The 18592-nt window shown below is 43.6% G+C and overlaps 1 protein-coding gene and 1 long non-coding RNA gene across 2 annotated transcripts; both read left to right on the top strand.

Moving 5' to 3' along the window:
- The first annotated feature begins 399 nt into the window (after positions 1–399).
- Positions 400–3656, top strand: LOC120688117 (DNA replication complex GINS protein SLD5-like). Its single transcript, XM_039970290.1, has 7 exons — positions 400–640; positions 935–1277; positions 1394–1516; positions 1609–1691; positions 1798–1907; positions 3020–3095; positions 3175–3656. Exons 2-7 carry the CDS (start codon positions 1113–1115, stop codon positions 3272–3274), a joined length of 657 nt encoding a protein of 218 aa, XP_039826224.1. The 5' UTR covers positions 400–640; positions 935–1112; the 3' UTR covers positions 3275–3656.
- A 1223-nt stretch (positions 3657–4879) lies between these two features.
- Positions 4880–5718, top strand: LOC120688115. Its single transcript, XR_005680976.1, has 2 exons — positions 4880–5073; positions 5193–5718. It is a non-coding gene; the product is annotated as an uncharacterized LOC120688115 (long non-coding RNA).
- Positions 5719–18592: the final 12874 nt, after the last annotated feature.

Genomic DNA, 18592 nt, shown 5'->3' with positions numbered 1-18592 from the left:
TACATTACGGTTAACCGCAAAACCGAACCGATTTAACCGCAACCGAATTTACGCGGTTAAAAGATTTCTAGCTACAATTTCGGTTAAGAGTTTGTCATAACCGAAATATTTCAAAACCGAATTAACCGAACTGATTTAACCGCACTAACCGAATGCCCAGCCCACATTTTAGTCACCTAAGTAGGGACCTGCTGGAGATGGAACTTTGAACAAAATGAAGTTGCTCTAAGCCGCGCCTGCAACAAGCGGAACCGGATCCGCTGCAGTTACCTCCCCTGCAGTTGGTTCACTGCCACGTGGGCCCCACTCGTGCAGGCCCCACACGCAGTGACTCAACTGCACGGCGGCCAATTGCAGGGGAGCCTCGTCCGCAACAAGCGCCCCCCCCGCACCGCGCTCGGTCCGCCTCCGCACGCCGTCCGCGCGCCGCTCTCGCCAACGGCCGTTTAGGGTTTGGGGCCACGACCGCCGACCGCCCCTCCGTCCCAGATCCGACAGCGTCCCTCCGCCACCGCCTCACTGCGGCTCTCCTCCAGGCCGCCGCCGGACAGAGGCCTTCCTTTACGGAGCCTCGACATTCTCCAGCCGGACCACCGCCAGGCCGCTGCCCGAACGCGCCGGACTCCTCTAGGCCGTGAAGGTGAGGCCGAGCTCCCTCACATCTCCATGTGTGCGTGTGTATTTCTTGTAAAAATGATTGGTATGATCGATTGGAGCTGCACGAACTGATAATTGCCCTTTTTATTACTCTGAAATGTGAAAGTTCTGCAACAGTTTTTCAGATATTGTTTCACACATTCCTCTGTCTTTGTAAATGTTGGCACAAGACTGGGAAGTAGTGTGATGTATTTTCATGATATCACTAATTTTGTACAAGTACTTGGAAATAGTGTGATGTATGTTCATGATGTCACCGATTTTGTTCATATGTCAGGAATCAGAAATCGGTCAGCTTGCCAAACGATTTCCCAGATAGAATCACTTCCACCAGTGAGGAATCGGGAGCTGAAGCCCGAAAAACAGGTTCCGGAGAACCGACAGCGCCACGCCTCAAGCTGCTGAACTGCCAGCTTCCCACCTGAGCCGGTAGAGAGCGGGAGAGAAGGGGGAATATGTCTTCTTGGGACGAAGACGAGGCTGCAGCGTCCGCGGCCGAGGCAGCGACCACGGATGTTGAGCTGCTCAAGCGGGCGTGGCGTAACGAGAAGGCTGCGCCAGAAATCCTCCGCTTCGACTCACCCCTTGTCTCCCGCGTCCGCGAGCAGATCCAGCTCCTTGTATGTCCTTTCCTTCTCTCTGTCGCCAACCCCTCCTCTCTAGATTTCTTTGCCGCACTCAAATACTTGATTCATTCTCTGGGCATGATGCGGATTCATTCTTGTGATGCTGCTAGGAGGAGACACTGGATGACTTTGCGGACAGCGGTGTCGATGACCTGGTGGCCTCTCTCTACCAGATGGACCTCGATCGCACACTCTTCCTTCTGCGCTCCTACCTCCGCCTCCGCCTGCAGAAGGTTGGTTGCATCAGAACCTAATCTCTGTTCACTGAAACAGGCCAATTGTAATTACTGAATTGTTGCCAATCTGATTCCATTGCTGGCTACAGATTGAGAAGTACACGATGCACATCTCCAGGTCTGCTGACCTCCTCAGCCGTCTGTCACCGCAGGAGCGCCGTTTTGCCAAGAGGTATATTCTGACTGTGGGACTGGCATTTGCCACAATTATTTGTGTCAGCTTGTCAAACTAGTTGGTTCTGATGGGAACTAACTTCTTGTGTTTCATCTTTCACAAGTTGTGCGGAGATCATGGAAAAGCATCTGGAGCAGTCTGTGCTGTCAAAACTGCCATATGGTTATGACTCGGTTTCCAGGCAGTCGTTGTCGAGCACTGAAGATGACATGGGTATAGATCCTTCACTTGACCTTCCAAATTATGGAGTTCCATGTCGTGGTGTGGTACTGCTTTGATGCTTGCAGCTTCAGTCATTGCATATTTGCATAGGTTGCTGGATGTTAAAAGTTGGTACGCGGTCTCATCTTTGGGGAATCTAGTCATTAGTTATATGCAAAAGTTGAGCCCCTAAATATCAAAATTTAGTTATCAAATTATCTCTAGTATAAGAGTGCCCCTTTCACTCATGTGATGGTTCTGATTACCTACTGCATCTTGAGACTTCGCTGAATATGCTCCCGCTAAGTTGCCATGAAACATGGAAAATTTATTTTTGGAATTTCAGACCGTGTCACCCCAAATCAGGTCGAAATTTGCTTTTCTCAGCATGCTTACTAACCTCTTCCGTTGATGCATAAGACCATAAGTGATGCTTGAGTCTGTAGAGTGTGACCATTGCATAGGAAAACGTTTGCATTGGCTTTATTACATTGGGATGCATTGTAATCATCAAATATTAATTATTGAATGGATAGAAATGAACTGAAAATGCGGATGCTGCCACAAAACGATAATCTGCATTAGTATAATGTACATTCCATAGAGTGTCAAAACTCAACCAGGCACAAATTTCATAGTACATCTCTTTTTTGCATGATAGCTAGGTTCTTGTATGTCCTGAATGCATCCAAGATTCATGTTCAAGAAATTTAATGTGTAAATTTCTTGGCTTGTTGCATTCCTAATTCACCTCTAATGAACTGCTGTGCATTTAATTAAGAATTCTTTCTGAAAAAAGCATTCGGTCAATAATTAACTTCTTATCTTTCTTCACAAAAAGGGAAATTACCTAACTGGAATCTCAAATAACTACCACATAGCTTCTGATGCTGATCAATATTGGCATAGCCAGCAGCAGGAATTTAGCTTAACCTTTTCTAGAACAAGCCTTTTGCTTCACTTTTAGGCAAGGTTCAAGAGCAAAGAAAGCATATTTTCTATTTCTGAAAAAGCAGGTTTTTGATTTTTTATTGCTTCGGATGTAGAACAAATGTGCTTTTAGGCATGTACATGTGATAGACCATCAGGTACCATCTGATGCGGTTTCCAATTGCATTGTACAGTTCCAGAGCCTCAGCTCAACACCTTTGTCTTCTGCAAGACTAAGAGCGATGTAGGAGCCTTCCAACTAGATGACATGTAAGTGCCCAGGCACACTTTAATTCTGTCTTCGCACTTTTACACACTTTGCTTGCCGGTGATGCTTATTTCCATGCAGTGGAGAGGAGGTTGTGGACTTGGTTGCAGATGACTTGTATGTTCTTCGGTACAAGTCCATCAAGGGCCTTGTCGAGGGAGGCCGTATTGACCTTATCTGATGTGAATAACAAGTCGGTGCCTGCAAGAGAGTGAGTATTGGAGATGTAACAGCTAAGGCTTAGAACATATCATGAACGTTTTGGTCCAAAACAAACGCACCCAAGGTTCTTCTGAATTTCTGGAAAGGGTGGAATCAAGGGATGAAGAGAACTAGAATTGCTTAGGACCATCTCAAGTTAACCTGAACTGATAAATACCGTTTATGTGACACTGACATGTGGTCTAGGGTCCATCTGTAAGCCTCACATTTTGAACATGATTGATGCGGAAGTAGTTTGTTATTGTTCACCTCAGATTCAAACGGTTAGGTGCTTAACAAAAGGACACTTGGCACATTACAGTTTGCCTTTTGAGATCCTACGAAATCAAGAAATAGCCAAAGCGTCTTTTTTCACTCTTCTATATTAATATATAAGGAAGGCAACGCTCTTGCCAGTTCGTTTTTTTTCTTTTAAATATGAAATAACCAAAGGAAGCATGTTGGCCGTAACATGTTTCTTTTGCGAGACCGTAATCTCATCTGTCCTGTAGTTTGGCATTTGCATGTCAAGTTTGTCAGTCGGTTCCTCGGTGATGTGATGTGATCTGACAGATTTGTCAGGTCACATATGAAGAAGCTATTCTTACTATAACACTTCTTTTCTCCTTTTTTTTTTCTTATACACATAGGACTATTCAAATGCTTATTTCTCTCTTTTTTTTCCTCGTTGCGTAAGTTTTTATTTGATATCAAATTATTGTCCATGCACATGGATAACTACATGCTCTATCCACTTTTTTTGTTTTTTCCCCCTGCACTTCAGAGATGGTACTTGAATCAGGAACACACACCTAACTTGCCGGTGGCACAGAATGTGTTCTCTAGGTTCATACGACAGCATAGTATGTTGATGACATTATGGGATCGGGATGCTTCTTTCTTATCATGAAAAATCCAAAGACAGTGAAATGTAAATAATTAAGTTTATTACCGCGAAATTTAAAAAGATAAAGCAAAATTTTTGTAAGCATGCGGGATCTTTTGAGGTGTACTAGCACACTATCTTTCCCATAGTGCTGCATGTTTGGCAGCGCACCCATGAGATCTCGCAATCAAACTATCAAATCCAGTCTGCATATCTTGGTCATCTTCCATCGTTTAACTCTACCGCGACTTGTATTATGAGTGGCAGTGGATTGCACTGTAGTTAGTCAGGCGGGCCACCAGGATGGAGCGATAAGAATGACACCAACAACGAACAGAACAATATTGGTATATACAAGTAAAGTGCAGCATGCAGGAGCCATTGGCCAGGAAAATTAGGAGGCTGTCACAGTGGTTTGAGAAGAAAGGTGAAGCACATGACCCGTTGACTTGGGTCTATGCCTGGCATCACCCTCCAGCTCCAGTGCTGGCTGCAGCAGCATGCAGCGCTTGCGGAGTGGCAATGGACTATAGTTCTAATGCTCTCTTCACAATCCAACTTAGTTATTAAATTTTATAGCTTAAAATTATATAGGATTAGAGCCCGATCTTTTTAGGATCCGACTCTTAGATTATCTAGATTAAAAATTAAAACATTTTACCACCCATACCCTAGGCCTGCACCTCTATATAATGCCCACAGAGCCCGGCTAGCTTCTGCATCCAGTAGCTAGCGCACCATCCATCATCAGCAGGCTAGCTAGCTAGGAGATCGAGAAGAGATCATCCGATCGTCGATGGCGAAGCAGCAGCAGAAGGCCCTGCCCCTTTGCACGGTGCTCCTGGTGGCCTTGCTCGTCGTCTCGGCCATGCACGCCATCCCTGCAGAGGCAGGTACTAGGTCACAACAGTCACAACACGGCCCACATGCGCAACCCAATCGTTTCGCCATCTTTTGAATTTGCGGCAAACAATTTAACCGCGGGTGAGCTTTGGGTGTGTCGTGCGTGCAGGGAGAGCCTTGGCAGGAGGGCATATAGCCTACGACCCGCTGAATCCAGGCAGGACGCCTTCTGCAGGTCCAGGCCAACCGTACACCCGGCCATGCCGATCTATCTACCAGTGCCCACCTGCAACCGCGACTGCAACGCCTTGAGCCTTGACAGGCCGGACGGCATGCATGCAACACGGTGAACAGGAGGAGTCAGTACTCTGCTTATTCTCAAGGAATTATATACTACATATTAATGGTCTCAGTTGTGGCACAGATCAATAGAATATTAAGAACGAATAATACCAAGCTATTAGTAGTAGTACTTGGTTAACGAGGTGAAGTAGTAAAAGCCGAGTTGAATGGTCCGCATGGCCATGGCCTCGTTTGTTTGTGTACTCGTGCATGTAAGTGTGCTTAAGTCATGAGATGTTCAGTTTGCCATCGAGGCAAGTATGTTGGACCTGTCTAATAGACGATCTCATGTAATAATTGAATATAATTTTGATATGACTGAATAAACAACCTCTACGATAGATTGTTGTTTTCGTTTGTCTCGTAGTAGTACTATATGTATCCCTAAATTTATGGAATGAAAAGAAGGAACATTACGAGTATAGATAACAACTACTCATACAATGTTTAATAAACGGTCTCATAGTCCTTAAAATTTTAGTCTATGAGGGTTGTTTCGCGAAGCAACCACCTCGTTCTCCCTCCTCCCCCTCTCTCCTCTACATCATTAAAAATCCTACGTAGATATGCACGAAACAACCTATAACCACAGATGTGTAGCAATGTACTTGCGTTGCCACGGAGGACGATGCACCTGTTTCCTTCTTTCACTGGAGATGGCCTTATCCAACTTTGAACAAATTTTATAGAAAAAAGTGTCGACATCTCCAACTAACACTCCACCATTAAATATGTGTTTTGATAGTATATTTAACTGTATCATGAAAATTAAATTATCTTTCTATATAGACTTGGTCAGATCTAAATGACCGATAATTTAGAACAAAGGGAGTACTGGTCTTGGTTCGGTTCTAAAATGTAATGTGGGGTGGACTTAGCTTGTGTCTTATACAAAGATCATCCCCAGATTATTGGAATTGCGTGTTACCTCACGTGGCTATGCACCTCTATGAATTCCTTGAATTAAAAGGATTCATATAAAAAAAAGGGCAGTGACAGAAAAATGCGTCATGGTTAAAATAGAAATTGATCATATAGCCAGGAGGATTCAATGTCATTACCTGCTACTTCGACTATAGAAATGGGCGAGACATCCGCTAGTTTCTGTGATTTTGTTGTGCACTGTGCTCAGCAATAATTACCATGTGCTGATCATGGTATAATATTGCTTCTCCCTAATTTGCCACCTTTTCCCGCTTGAGCTGACAAGATATCACAAGAAATGATGTCGTCACTATTGCTTTGAGCTAAATGGGTATATATCTTTTGTCACTTTTCACTTGATCAGCCCCTCTCGCCATTTCATATATATCTCCTTAAAATAACCCGTAAAAGTCCAGAATTTCTTGGAATCAAGATGACAATCCTCAGAATCACCAGCTATGCTCGAAAGAAATTCTGATTGTCGGCTAGCCGTGCAGATGCAGTTTTGCAGTAGCTCGCCGGCAAGAACCGCAGAAGTGTTCCTTACTACTATGCTAGCACTGCTAGCTTTTTTCTTTTTTTTTTGGGTGGGTGGGTGGGTGGGGGGGGGGGGGGTTGGCGTGGCACTAGCACTGCTAGCTGAGATTGGAGAGTAAAGTGTGAAAGTGTGAGGAGAAATGAAAAAGTCCTATTTACCTCCCTGAACTATAGGTTGAGTTTACGTTTCTACCTTAAACTCGAAAACCGGATATTTTGCCTCCTCAAACTCGTGAAACCAGATATATGACCTCCCTGGGTGGTTTTTCTTAGTGGTTTTCCTCTTTTTCTTATATATATATTTTGGATAAATCTTTAAAAAATTATAGTAAATCATAAAATAGAAAATCATTTTTTTGAACTCCGCATGAGTAGGTCTATACAGTAAACATATGATATGATACAATTAAGTAAAAATGTATTTTTAATTTTAGATATATATTTTTCTATAATTAATTCATATCTACATTTTTTGTGGTCCAGGAAAACTTCTATGGTGCTCTAATAATTAAATGATCGAGCTGTAGTAAAAATTTTATGCTCACTAGATCATGTATAATTGAGTTATAGATTCAGGAATTTATTTCTAAGCTATACCAGACTCTTCCGTTTGTCAAGAATATATGATCCAATGACCATAAAATTTTTATTGCAACTTAAGAATATAATTATTATCTCATCATAAAAAGTTCACCATAATTGGACTAAGTAAGATGTAAATATGAATTAGTTACAAAAAATATAAATTTAAAATTTAAATATAATTTTTACTAAATTATATCATAAAATATGTTCAATGCATAGATCTACTCTTGTGGAGTCTAATAAAATTTAATTTTTAATTTTTAATTTTTTTTGTAATTTAATATGATTTTTTTTAAAATTCATTCAAAATAAACATAAAATAAAAAGAGGAAAACCACTAAGAAAAATCATCCAGAGAGGTCATATATCTGATTTTGCGAGTTCGAGGAGGCAAAATACCCGATTTTTGAGTTCAAGGTGGAAACGTAAACTCGATCCATAGTTCAGGGAGGTAAATAAGACTCTTTCTAGAAATGATGTTGTATGCGTCCTGAAATTCCCAGTTCCAAAAGCCCAAACGAACTGCACCCGAAAGACCGAGAAGAGGCGCCCAAACCAACCGCAGAAGGCCGCGAAGAAGCCGAACCCAATAGCTCACCGAATTTTTAGCCTAAAAACAGCCCATTGACGTAGTCAGTTAGTGCCATCCGATGAGAAAATTCGACAGGGACAATCATATGCTCCTCGAAAGAAAATTCGATGCAATCAGGCTCTACGCAATCCTACGCTCTTGTATTCATCGTAATATATAGCAGATCTTATAGCTTGTTTGGATGGGCTAAAGTGAAGTGTTAATTTTTAGCATATATTAGCATTTATTAGATATACTAAAGTTTTTGAATCATAGCTAAAGTTTAGGTTACCCTATTAGCACTCCTGTTTAGAAAAGATAGTGCTAAAATACAAGCATTTCCATCTATTAACACTTGGATCCATACAAAACCTTAATTTTCTGAGAATTATTTGGCTGCACAATTGTGACCTCTATCGAGTCCTTCATATATGCATCGAGTCTTGGACTCTTGGTGGGATGGTGGAGCTTTAGTGGCTAGATCCTGTTTCACTCCTTTTGGTTGAATTTGTGCTACGAAAATTACAACTACGCACTTGTCTTTTTTTTTAAAATATGTTTTGGTGTGCGAGGGCGAGTCACTGACGTTGTAGGACTCTACTTTTATCCTTTTAGTATTAAAGAAGCGTAGTTCTCCTCCAAGAAAAAATAGTGCACACAATGAATAATACACATACCCACTGGTACACAAAGGGTCTTTGGTCCTGCACATTGATTCTAGCCGCCGTTCGTTCCGGGACTAATGAATGCATTAGTCTCGAGTCCAGTAGCTAGGGTCGAAAGGGATTTCTAGTACCGGTTGGAACCTCCAACAGGGACTAAAATGTCCTCTTTAGTTCTGGTTGGTGTTACAATCCGGGACTAAGATTTAAAATTTTTAGCCTGGTTGGTAACACCAACCAAGACTAAAGAGTCACCATTAGTCCCGGTTGATAACGCTAATTGGAAGTATAGGGGGTTCCACGGGTTGTTTTAAAAGGAAAGCATGCATCTCTATTAGTGTCACATGAGCTATGTAGGTGGGGCAGTAAGAAAGCTATGCGCGTGGCAAAAGGTCATGAGTTCGAGTTTGAATCTGGGTGTAGGAATCGGGACTAATGATCTAGGTCTTTGGCCCCGAATTCATAGTTCCGGTTCCAAAACCAGGATAAAAGGAGGTTTGTAACTAGGACAAAAGAGACTTTTTGTACTAGTGACCGCCAACTATTAGCTGGCTAACATAGTAGGGGATTGTTTGGATTCATCTGAACCTGCACATTCAGAGAAAATGGAGCTGAATCTCGGGTGGTTTATGTTGCATCAAATGTTGCAGGGTAAGACACTGTCCAATTAAATGCACCAGGGAGCTTACCAAATTTAGACCAGGTTTAGTTTTTTCAGTTTTAGTTATAAGTTCTGTTACATCGCATATTTAAACACCAATTAGGAGTATTAAACATGGACTCATTATCAAATTAATTTCATAAGTCAGTAACTTAATCACGAGATGAATCTATTAAAGCCTAATTAGTCCATAATTTGACCATCAATTGCTACAGTAATCATTGACATTACAAATATACTTACCCTCATGATTACTTTGGAGACTGTCAGCGTGGCAGGCAGCGGACCCGGCCCACATGAAAGTTTTTGCAGGAGGATGCGTTGATGTGGATGTTGTATTTTGGGACAAGAGTATGCAATGTAGATGCTAAACGTGCATTAATTATACAGTATAGATTTTCTAACGATGTGAAGGAGACAGAATAGGATGGTCGTTTGGAAACTAAATTTAAAACTATAAAATTGTTTTCTCATCACTGTACGGGTTGATGTTATCATACTACTCACAATAGTCCCCTTTTTCATTCCACAAACTAAGAGATTATATTGATGTTACTATATTTTTAAAAAGACAACACCCTAGACAACGCTGTGTTCGCTTGGCTTGTCTGCCAACCAGCCAACAGTACTGTTCTCTTATACTTAATCAGCACTAACCACCAGCTACCAGCCAGTCAGCAGTACTATTCTCTCATAACAAATCAGCACCAGCCATCAGCCACAACCAAGCAAACACAGCGACACGTTGTTCGTTAAATCATCTCAAGAAGGGGCGGATCCAAGAATTGAAAGTAGAGTGCCCATTTCCGTTCTCCTTCTTCCCATCCTTCCGTTTTCTCCTCATCTATTTTTTTTTCTCTTCCTCTCCCTGCTTCCTCCCTCTAATTTTTATGGAATTTTTCTTTTTGGGTTGGAGGCTTCAGCCGTGTCATTGAATGAAATCATCTATTGTATGGTTTTGCTAGCCCCGAGTCTCGTGGCAGATTGGGCTCTTTTTTTCCCACTCCGGGCATGTAGAACAAGAGAGAGCAGCGGCGTACCACGTAAGTGCTTGGGAGAATAATAGCGCGGAGCAGCTTATGCTTTCCGAGATCGTCGGTGAAGTAGAATAAAAGACAAGCTAGGAATACTGTATACATCCTAGCTGAACCGTAGATTCGCATGCATGTGCGTTTGTTAAATCCGGTGATAATATCAAATTATCAGTAGTTTTCAAAGGGCACCATCGCCTCCTGGTTGTTGACATACTAACAAATTTTTTTTAAAGTTTACAAGAACACTGCTATATATCATTTAAGCGAAGCAAGTTCAAAATTTTACAGATTTGATATTATATAAACAAGAGGGTACTCAAATTCGGAAACAAACTGAAGTAGACTAAACTTTATTTAAAAGATAACTCAGTCTTCAAGCGAAGCTGCTTTGTTGTGGTTATTACTTCAACTTTAATCTTGTGGAGAACTTCCATCGGCGAGAGCTGCCTTTGCTCAAAGATCCGTCTGTTTTTTTCCTTCCAAATGTTCTGGCACCATAGATCATTATCGCTGCTTTCAGTCTTCTTGCCTTCTTTAGCAGAAGTGCAAGTTCTCTCTGCCACCAATCCATCATTTGCAACCCATCAGCTGGCTACTGTATCAGGTTTTGAGTCCAGCCTGCCATCTTGAGCCAAACACTTCTTGCAAAGCTGCAGTGCAAAATGAAGTGATCCGCTAGACATACTAACATGGCATTATATTTTTTTTCTTACTAACATGACATTACATTTTTTCTTCATCACTGTTTTGGTGAATCAAGTGATGCATAGTGGCAGAGTTCATGCTGAGAAGCTTCACGTAGCGATGTTTTTTTGAGGGAGAGGGAGAGAGAGCCCTAGAGAGTGAAACTCCGGCGATCGCCGGATTCCGGCCACGACGACCCCCCAAAGTTAGGAGAGTGTGCTCCGCCACGCTCGCCGCGCATCTGGGGAGCCCCTCGTCCCCCAATCGAGCGGAAGAGAGCTTGCTCGGAGGTAGCGGTTGCTTAGCGTTTGCGCAGAGGTAGCTGATCTTCCTAGCGGGTGCGGGCCGCCGCCAATCACCGGAGTAGAGATGAACGCGCACAGACTAACGCTGGCGCTCCCACAGTTGTGGTCGCAGCGAGGCGCTTGCCCGGATGACGATGCTGCGTCACCTACTTGGAAGGGGAGTCAACTGCGAGCCCCGCAAGGGAAGCGCGAAGAGCTTGTGCAGGGGGCTGGGCCGAGGAGGCGCCGGTCCCCTGAGTCTCCTGGGGAGGCGCATCAACCCAATGTCAGAGATGCTGTGGTACTGGGATCGAGAAGCGTTGCAGTTTCAATTGGATTACCCAAGCATTCGATTCCTGATGTGATCACCAGAGATAGACGTTTGAAACATTTGGAGCTCCTGCCGGTGAGTTTGGGAGGGAATTCTCTGAATCTGCACAACACCCCAATTTAGCTGGTTTGGGGGAGAGAGCATAATGGTGGTGGTGAACCTCCTGAGAAGGAGGAACGATTCCATGACTCGGTCCGTAGAGATGAGGAACAGATTCTGAGGGCAATCCAATTTCCCACCCTGCATTCTACATCTGACGACGAAATTTAGAACCAACTAGAGCAGAGTTGTGTGAGGACGAAGGTTGGAGAAGGCTCTAAAGTTGTGGGCCGAAAGACGCCCAGCCCATCGACCTGGCCCAAGTTCGGATCCAACATACTGGACCTCTTCGACCACTCCTACACACCGCCACAGAAATTCCCCACCCCAAAATCTCAATGGCTCTGGGTGGAGGCGGCTAGGGTTTGGGACAAAACAGCGGCGAAGTTCCCAGCGAGGCCAGAGGAGGTACGTTGATTTGGAAGCAACGCCAAATTCCTGAAGAAGGTGGTTCATCCGACCACGGATTCAAGATCCTTCGTTCAAGTTCTGAGATCGTCTCCCATGGATCGCCATCCCCAAGGTACGCGCGAAACCAGGGACAATCGTGATGGTAGAGTTGTGGGTAGAGATTTCCGTGAAGGTAGAGATACTCGTCAACGCTTTGGGTATGCTAATAGAGAGAATCCTGGCTACCAGCACAGAGAGCAATGGGAATCTAGGGAGGGGCCTAGAGATGAAGGTCTGGGTAGAGGATCATATGCAGGGCAGAAGCGGATGGGGGAAGGAGATGTGGGAAGGGAAGTGCGTCAGATGACAGAAGAAGATTTGAGACACAAGCTCAACAGGGAGCATGAGGAGAAACGTCGTGTTCTCCCTCAGCAGACCTTTGCGCAATCCTTCCAACAACACCGCGTGGACCAGAACAGAAGAGAGGATTTCAGGAGACCAGGAAAAGAAGGGACCTCAGAAAACCAGGGGATGCTATGCTATAATTGTCACCGAAATGGACACCACAAATCCCAATGTCCCAACCCTTCCTTCTGTTACAGCTGCAAGCAAACTGGGCACATTGCGCCAAAGTGCCCTAATGCAAAAGTAAACAAGGGCATGAAACTCTACGGGTTTGGAATGCCTGGTCAGTTATTCTACAGCATGAATATTCCAGAGGAACAGGTGGAGGAGGATAAGACTATTAGAGGTATTGTGACAGTGACTGAGGGGAGAGGGACCAGATTCAGAATTGATACTGAGCTGAAGTATTTGGTAGACTCTGAGTGGAACTGGCAGGTTAAAAGACTCTCCTCTGACCAATTCAGTGGCAGTGATGAAATTACTCAAGAAGATGGCAAATATCAGGTTCACATGCTATGATATTGTGGCCTCGATTGAGGAAACTAATATGAGCTCTGAATCCTTTGATGTGCTGAGAGAGACCTGGGTTAAAGCAGTTGGCATCCCTAAGATTGCTAGAAAAGAACAATTTGTGGCAGAGTTAGCTTACTTAGTTGGTGACCCAGAAGAGGTCTTTATGGAATCTCTGAAATGGAAAGAAGTATGGATCAAGGTGGCCTGTAAAAATCCTTCCCAAATCAATGGCTCCTCTGAGGTGTACATTAACAAACAAGGCTATAGGATTCATTGGTCTACCTCTCAAAAAGGCCCACCCAAAACCAGCAATGACCTGTTGGATAAGGATGATGGTGAGGAGGAAACTGATGAGGAGGACCCTGAATCTCAAGACCCATATGACGACTTAGCAAAGGAAGTGCTGAAAGATGGAACCCCTCCAGACCTGAAAAAAAGCTCTGTCACTCCAAGGGAAGACCCTACAGGAGGAAAAACTACCAATTCAGGTCTACATGGAGGAGCTCACTTGGGTCATATGTGTAACCAGGTTGTCCCTAGAAACACTGTGACCTCCTGGAACCCAGAGGATGAGATGGTGATTGTAGAAGATTGGGGTGAGGAGGAAGAACTGATGGAAAGGGAACTGTTGGAAGAGATAGAATTATCACAACAACAGATCTCAAGTGCTGAGAGGGTGGCAGCTGATAAGGAGAAGTCCCTTGGTTTATTGAGAAACCTTCGACTTGAGAAAACCCTTTTGCCACAAGTCTTGCATTATTGCATATCACCACCCCATGTTCGTCTTGTTTGTTTCGGAAGACCCACTTGGTGCCGATGTTGTTCTTGTTTTTCGGAGGAGCTTCGAGGACCCAAACTTCATTGCGGGTGAAGTTGTTCAATTCTTCTTGCATGGCCATCACCCAATCCGAGTCCTCAAGCGCTTCCTCTATGCTAGTGGGTTCAATACAAGAAACAAACGAGTAATGTTCGCAAAATGAAGCATGCTTAGAGCGAGTTCTTACTCCCTTGGAAGAACTACCAATGATTTGACCAATTGGATGATCCTTGGAGATGCGACCATGCTTCACTAGCGATTCATGCGTGGGTGTTTGTTGAGGTGGATCATGGGTGACTTGTGCTTGTGGTGGAACATTTTGCTCATCTTGTTCTTGGACTTGGGGTGTTGACGTTGGCACATTTTCTTGAGATTGTGGATCATCTTTTTCTTGATTTTCATCCACTTGGGGTGCCATGGAGATGCTTGGTGTAGACGAGAAAGGTCCTCCCCCTTGATCATTGCCTTCATGCACATCCTCCGGCTTGATATCCCCAATGGACATCTTCTTCAAAGCTTCATCAATCTCCTCATCACCTACATTGTCATAGCCAACAACCTCATCTTAGGAGCCATTAGATTCATCAAACTCCACATCACATGTTTCTTCAACTAACCCGGAGGTTTGATTGAATACTCTATATGCTTTGGAGTTTGATGCATAACCAAGAAAGAATCCTTCATCACATCTACTCTCAAACATACCGAGCCTTTTCTTCTTATAAATGAAGCATTTGCAACCAAAGACTCGAGAGTAGGATATATTTGGTTTCTTCCCGGTGATGTGCTCATATGGCGTTTTCTTGAGGAGTCGGTGGGGATACACTCGGTTGGATGCATGGCAAGCCGTATTGATTGCTTCCGCCCAAAACTTCTCGGACGTGCCATAATCATCCAACATTGCTCTTGCTAGAGTGATTAGTGTCTTGTTCTTTCTTTCCACCACACCATTTTGTTGAGGCGTGTAGGTGGCGGAGAACTCATGCTTGATGTCTTCTTCATCGCACCATTCTTCAATCTTTATATTCTTGAACTCGGTGCCGTTGTCACTCTAGATCTTCACAATTGGGGAGTTGTACTCCCTTTGAGCTCTTCTTGCAAATGTCTTGAAGACTTCCGGAGTTTAACCCTTATCGCCTAGAAACATGACCCAAGTATAACGTGAAAAATCAACTATTACTAGGCAATAGAGGTTACCACCAATGCTCTTGTATGTAGTTGGACCAAAGAGATCCATGTGTAGTAGCTCGAGCGGCTTGGAGGTAGACAACATCGTTTTGATGGGATGATATGTTGCAACTTGCTTTCCGGCTTGACATGCTTTACATAATTTGTTCTTGTCAAATGTGACGTCCTTCAAGCCGGTGATCATCCCTCTCTTGTGGGCTTTCTTGAGGTTGCTCATGACAATATGAGCAATTCTTCTATGCCAAAGCCACCCAAGAGATGACTTGGTGAAGAGGCATGTCATGGAGCTTGTTTGCTTTGAAGAGAAATCCACCAAATAAATGTTGCCATGCCTAAACTCCGTGAATACCAATGACTTGTCTTCTTCAAGAGTTACTACAACACCATTCTTGTCAAAGGTACACGTTAGTCCAAGATCACATAATTGAGCAATAGAAATAAGATTAAAACTAAGTGCTTCTACAAACAAGACATTAGAAATAGATAAATCTTTAGAAATTGCAATTCTACCCAAACCTAAGACTTTCCCCCTTGAGTTATCACCATAGGTGACATGTTCATGATCGCCGGGGTCTTCAAGAGAGGTGAACATGCTATCTTTGCCGGTCATGTGTTGAGAGCAACCGCTATCAAGTACCCAATGTTTTCCACCGGCTTTGTAGTTCACCTACACATGAGAATTTCACTTTTGAGTTTTTGGAACCCAAACAAGCTTTGGACCTTGCACATGTGTGACAAGAGCTTTTGGGACCCAAAGTTGCTTGGGGAGCTTCTTCTTTGACTCCTTAGTGATTTTGCCAATGAATTTGGCCTTCACCTTGCCCTTCACTTTACTCATAAGAAAATGGTTATTTTGAAACATTGATGAGTAATTTTTTGGTAAAGTGGGAAGAGGACGTGATGGTAAGGTGCACTCCCTATTGTGGTGCCCGGTGATTTGGCAATGTTGGCAATATGAACCAACTTCCTTGATGAAGCTAGTCTTGATCTCCGGAGAAGGAGTAGTGCCTTGATTTGGCTCCGGAAATGAACCAAGACCTCTCTTGCCATAGTCACGAGCATTGTTGAAGAGAATTTCCTTGTGGATGTATTCTCCTCTTGAGAGGTTCTCCACACAGAATTTTCAGTAGGAGGCGGACCGTCCGCCCCCAAGTGCCGGACCGTCCGCAGTACAATTTGGACACCCAAGACAGAAGTACCAAGTTTCTGCGCCCGTTTCAGCTTTTAAAGGCGGACCGTCCGCCCCCATGGACCGGACGGTCCGCAGTTCATTTTGGACCACCAACAGAGCCAAAAACGGTTATGCACGAGCTCATCCGAGATAACGGCGGACCGTCCGCCCCCCAGGAGCGGACCGTCCGCAGGTCTATTTCCAGCAGAAATGTACCTCGGTAAAACGGCCATAACTCTTAGCTCCGATGTCCAAATTTGGTGATCTTGGACTCTATGGAAAGATTATTCAGAGGGCTACACAACCCAACTGAATATTTGATCCAAAACACAATGGATCAAAGCAGTATTTCACTCCAAGATCCAACCTAATCTCCGAAGAACACCGAAAAGCCTTTCTTGCTTCCCCAAGTTGATAAACATCAACTCCAACTCTTTCTCCTTTGCAAATGTGCCAACAACACCACGTGAACAACACCATGTGCATGTGTGTTAGAATTTCACAAATGTTTTCAAAGGATTTTCACTTGATCTCACCACCCCACTCGATCCTAGCAACATCGCAATGTTAGATCGCTCAAGTGGCACTAGCTGACGGATATGCAAACAAGTTTGCCCCTCTTGATAGTACGGCCATCTATCCTAAATCCGGTCATGCACTTCTCTACACAACCTTTGACCGGTGAAATGAAATGCCCTACAAGTCATACCTTTGCCTTGCGCATTCTATTTCATCTTCCCAAATATTGATGCCACACAAGCACCAAACTCCATCAAGCCTTTTGATCATCATCATGAGTCAACACTTGGCTTGATCTTTCTTGAATGATATGATCCACTCCATATTATCACATGACCTCTTTGGTTCATCGATCTTGACCTTACTCGCTCTTCACCGTTGCCTCGGTCCATCGGCGCCAAATCTTGCCCAAGCTTCACCGCCTCGCGGTCCCTCGCTTCAAAGGCTTGACTTGCCCTTCTCCATTGCAACCGGTCCATCAAGCCAAGCCTTGTCTTAATCTTCTTCATTTTGGTCACATAACTCCATGTCATATCTCATATGCAATGAGCTCCTCGATCACACTATATGAGCATAGCATCAACCCTTAGCCATTTATCCTCCATGGCACATGTTGCTCATACTAGTGTCTTTGTGTGGACTAATCTCCTGTGTATCTCAACATAAACACTTATTAGTCCACCTAAGTTGTCACTCAATTACCAAAACCAAACAAGGGCCTTTCACCATAGTCATGATTATTGTTGAAGAGAATTTCCTTGTGGATGTATTCTCCTCTTGAGAGGTTCTCCACACTACTCTTGAGGCTTGCCACTTGATCCATCAATTCCTTTTCCCTTGAAGGAGCAAGCTCGGGCACAATATTAGTAGTACTTGCATCAATGAGTAGGTCATCACATGAAGTAGAAGCATTGACCTTTTCAATAGTTTCATTGACAAAGTTCTCAAGACTTGGGCCAATTGCTTCATAGGCAAATTCAAGTTCTTGATATTTGTGAGCCAACTCCCTAGGCTCTTGTTTAAGTTTTTTTGGCTCTCTTCAACTTGCTTAGTAAGTACAAGTGACTCATTGTGCTTTTTGAGCAAGTCATTGTACTTGCCAAGCAAATCGGAGTGGGCAAGCTCTAACTTGGCAGGAGTGCTCTCAAGAATCTTGACTTTTCCTTTTATCCTCTTGATAACGGATGTGTACTCATTAATGAGGTTAGTAAACTCATAAGGGTCAAGCTCATCATCACTATCATCTTCACTCTCACATACCTTAGAGTTACCTTTGGCCATGAGGCACATGGGAGGTGGTGGTAGCGATGGTTCTTCATTGGTGAGAGCAATGGTGACGATATCTTCTTCATCACTTGAATCTTCACTTGATGAGACATCGGTCACCCATTCTTGTTTTTCCACCAAGAAGCTTCTCTTGGTGTGGCCTTTCTTATTTGGGAAGAGCTTGGTCTTCTTGTCATGGCTCTTCTTCTTCCCAAGTTTCTTGTTCTTGTTCTTCTTTTCATCTTCAACATCATCGCTTGAATCATGGCGATGCTTGCTCTTGTTGTCCTTCTTTCTCTTGTCCGGCTTGGGGCAATCGGGAGAGATGTAACCTTTTTCTCCACAATTGTAGCATGTTTTGTTCTTGACATCTTTCCTTGGCCGGAACATTTTTCTTTTGGGGTCAAAGTTGTAACCCTTCTTGTTTATCTTGTCGCTCAAGCGTGTGAACTTTCTCATCATGAGAGCAAGTTCTCCATCTTCTTCATCATCGGATGAGCTTTCATGATGATCTTCTTCTTCATTGCTTGAGCTCGATTCTTGCTTGATCATCTTGAGCTTGCGGTGCTTGTTGGCCTTGGTTTTG

This window comes from Panicum virgatum, chromosome 9N, assembly GCF_016808335.1.
Source record: "Panicum virgatum strain AP13 chromosome 9N, P.virgatum_v5, whole genome shotgun sequence".
Lineage (NCBI taxonomy): Eukaryota > Viridiplantae > Streptophyta > Magnoliopsida > Poales > Poaceae > Panicum > Panicum virgatum.
The sequence above is the reverse complement of the archived record's forward strand: the minus strand, read 5'-3'. Positions and strand labels throughout refer to the sequence as shown.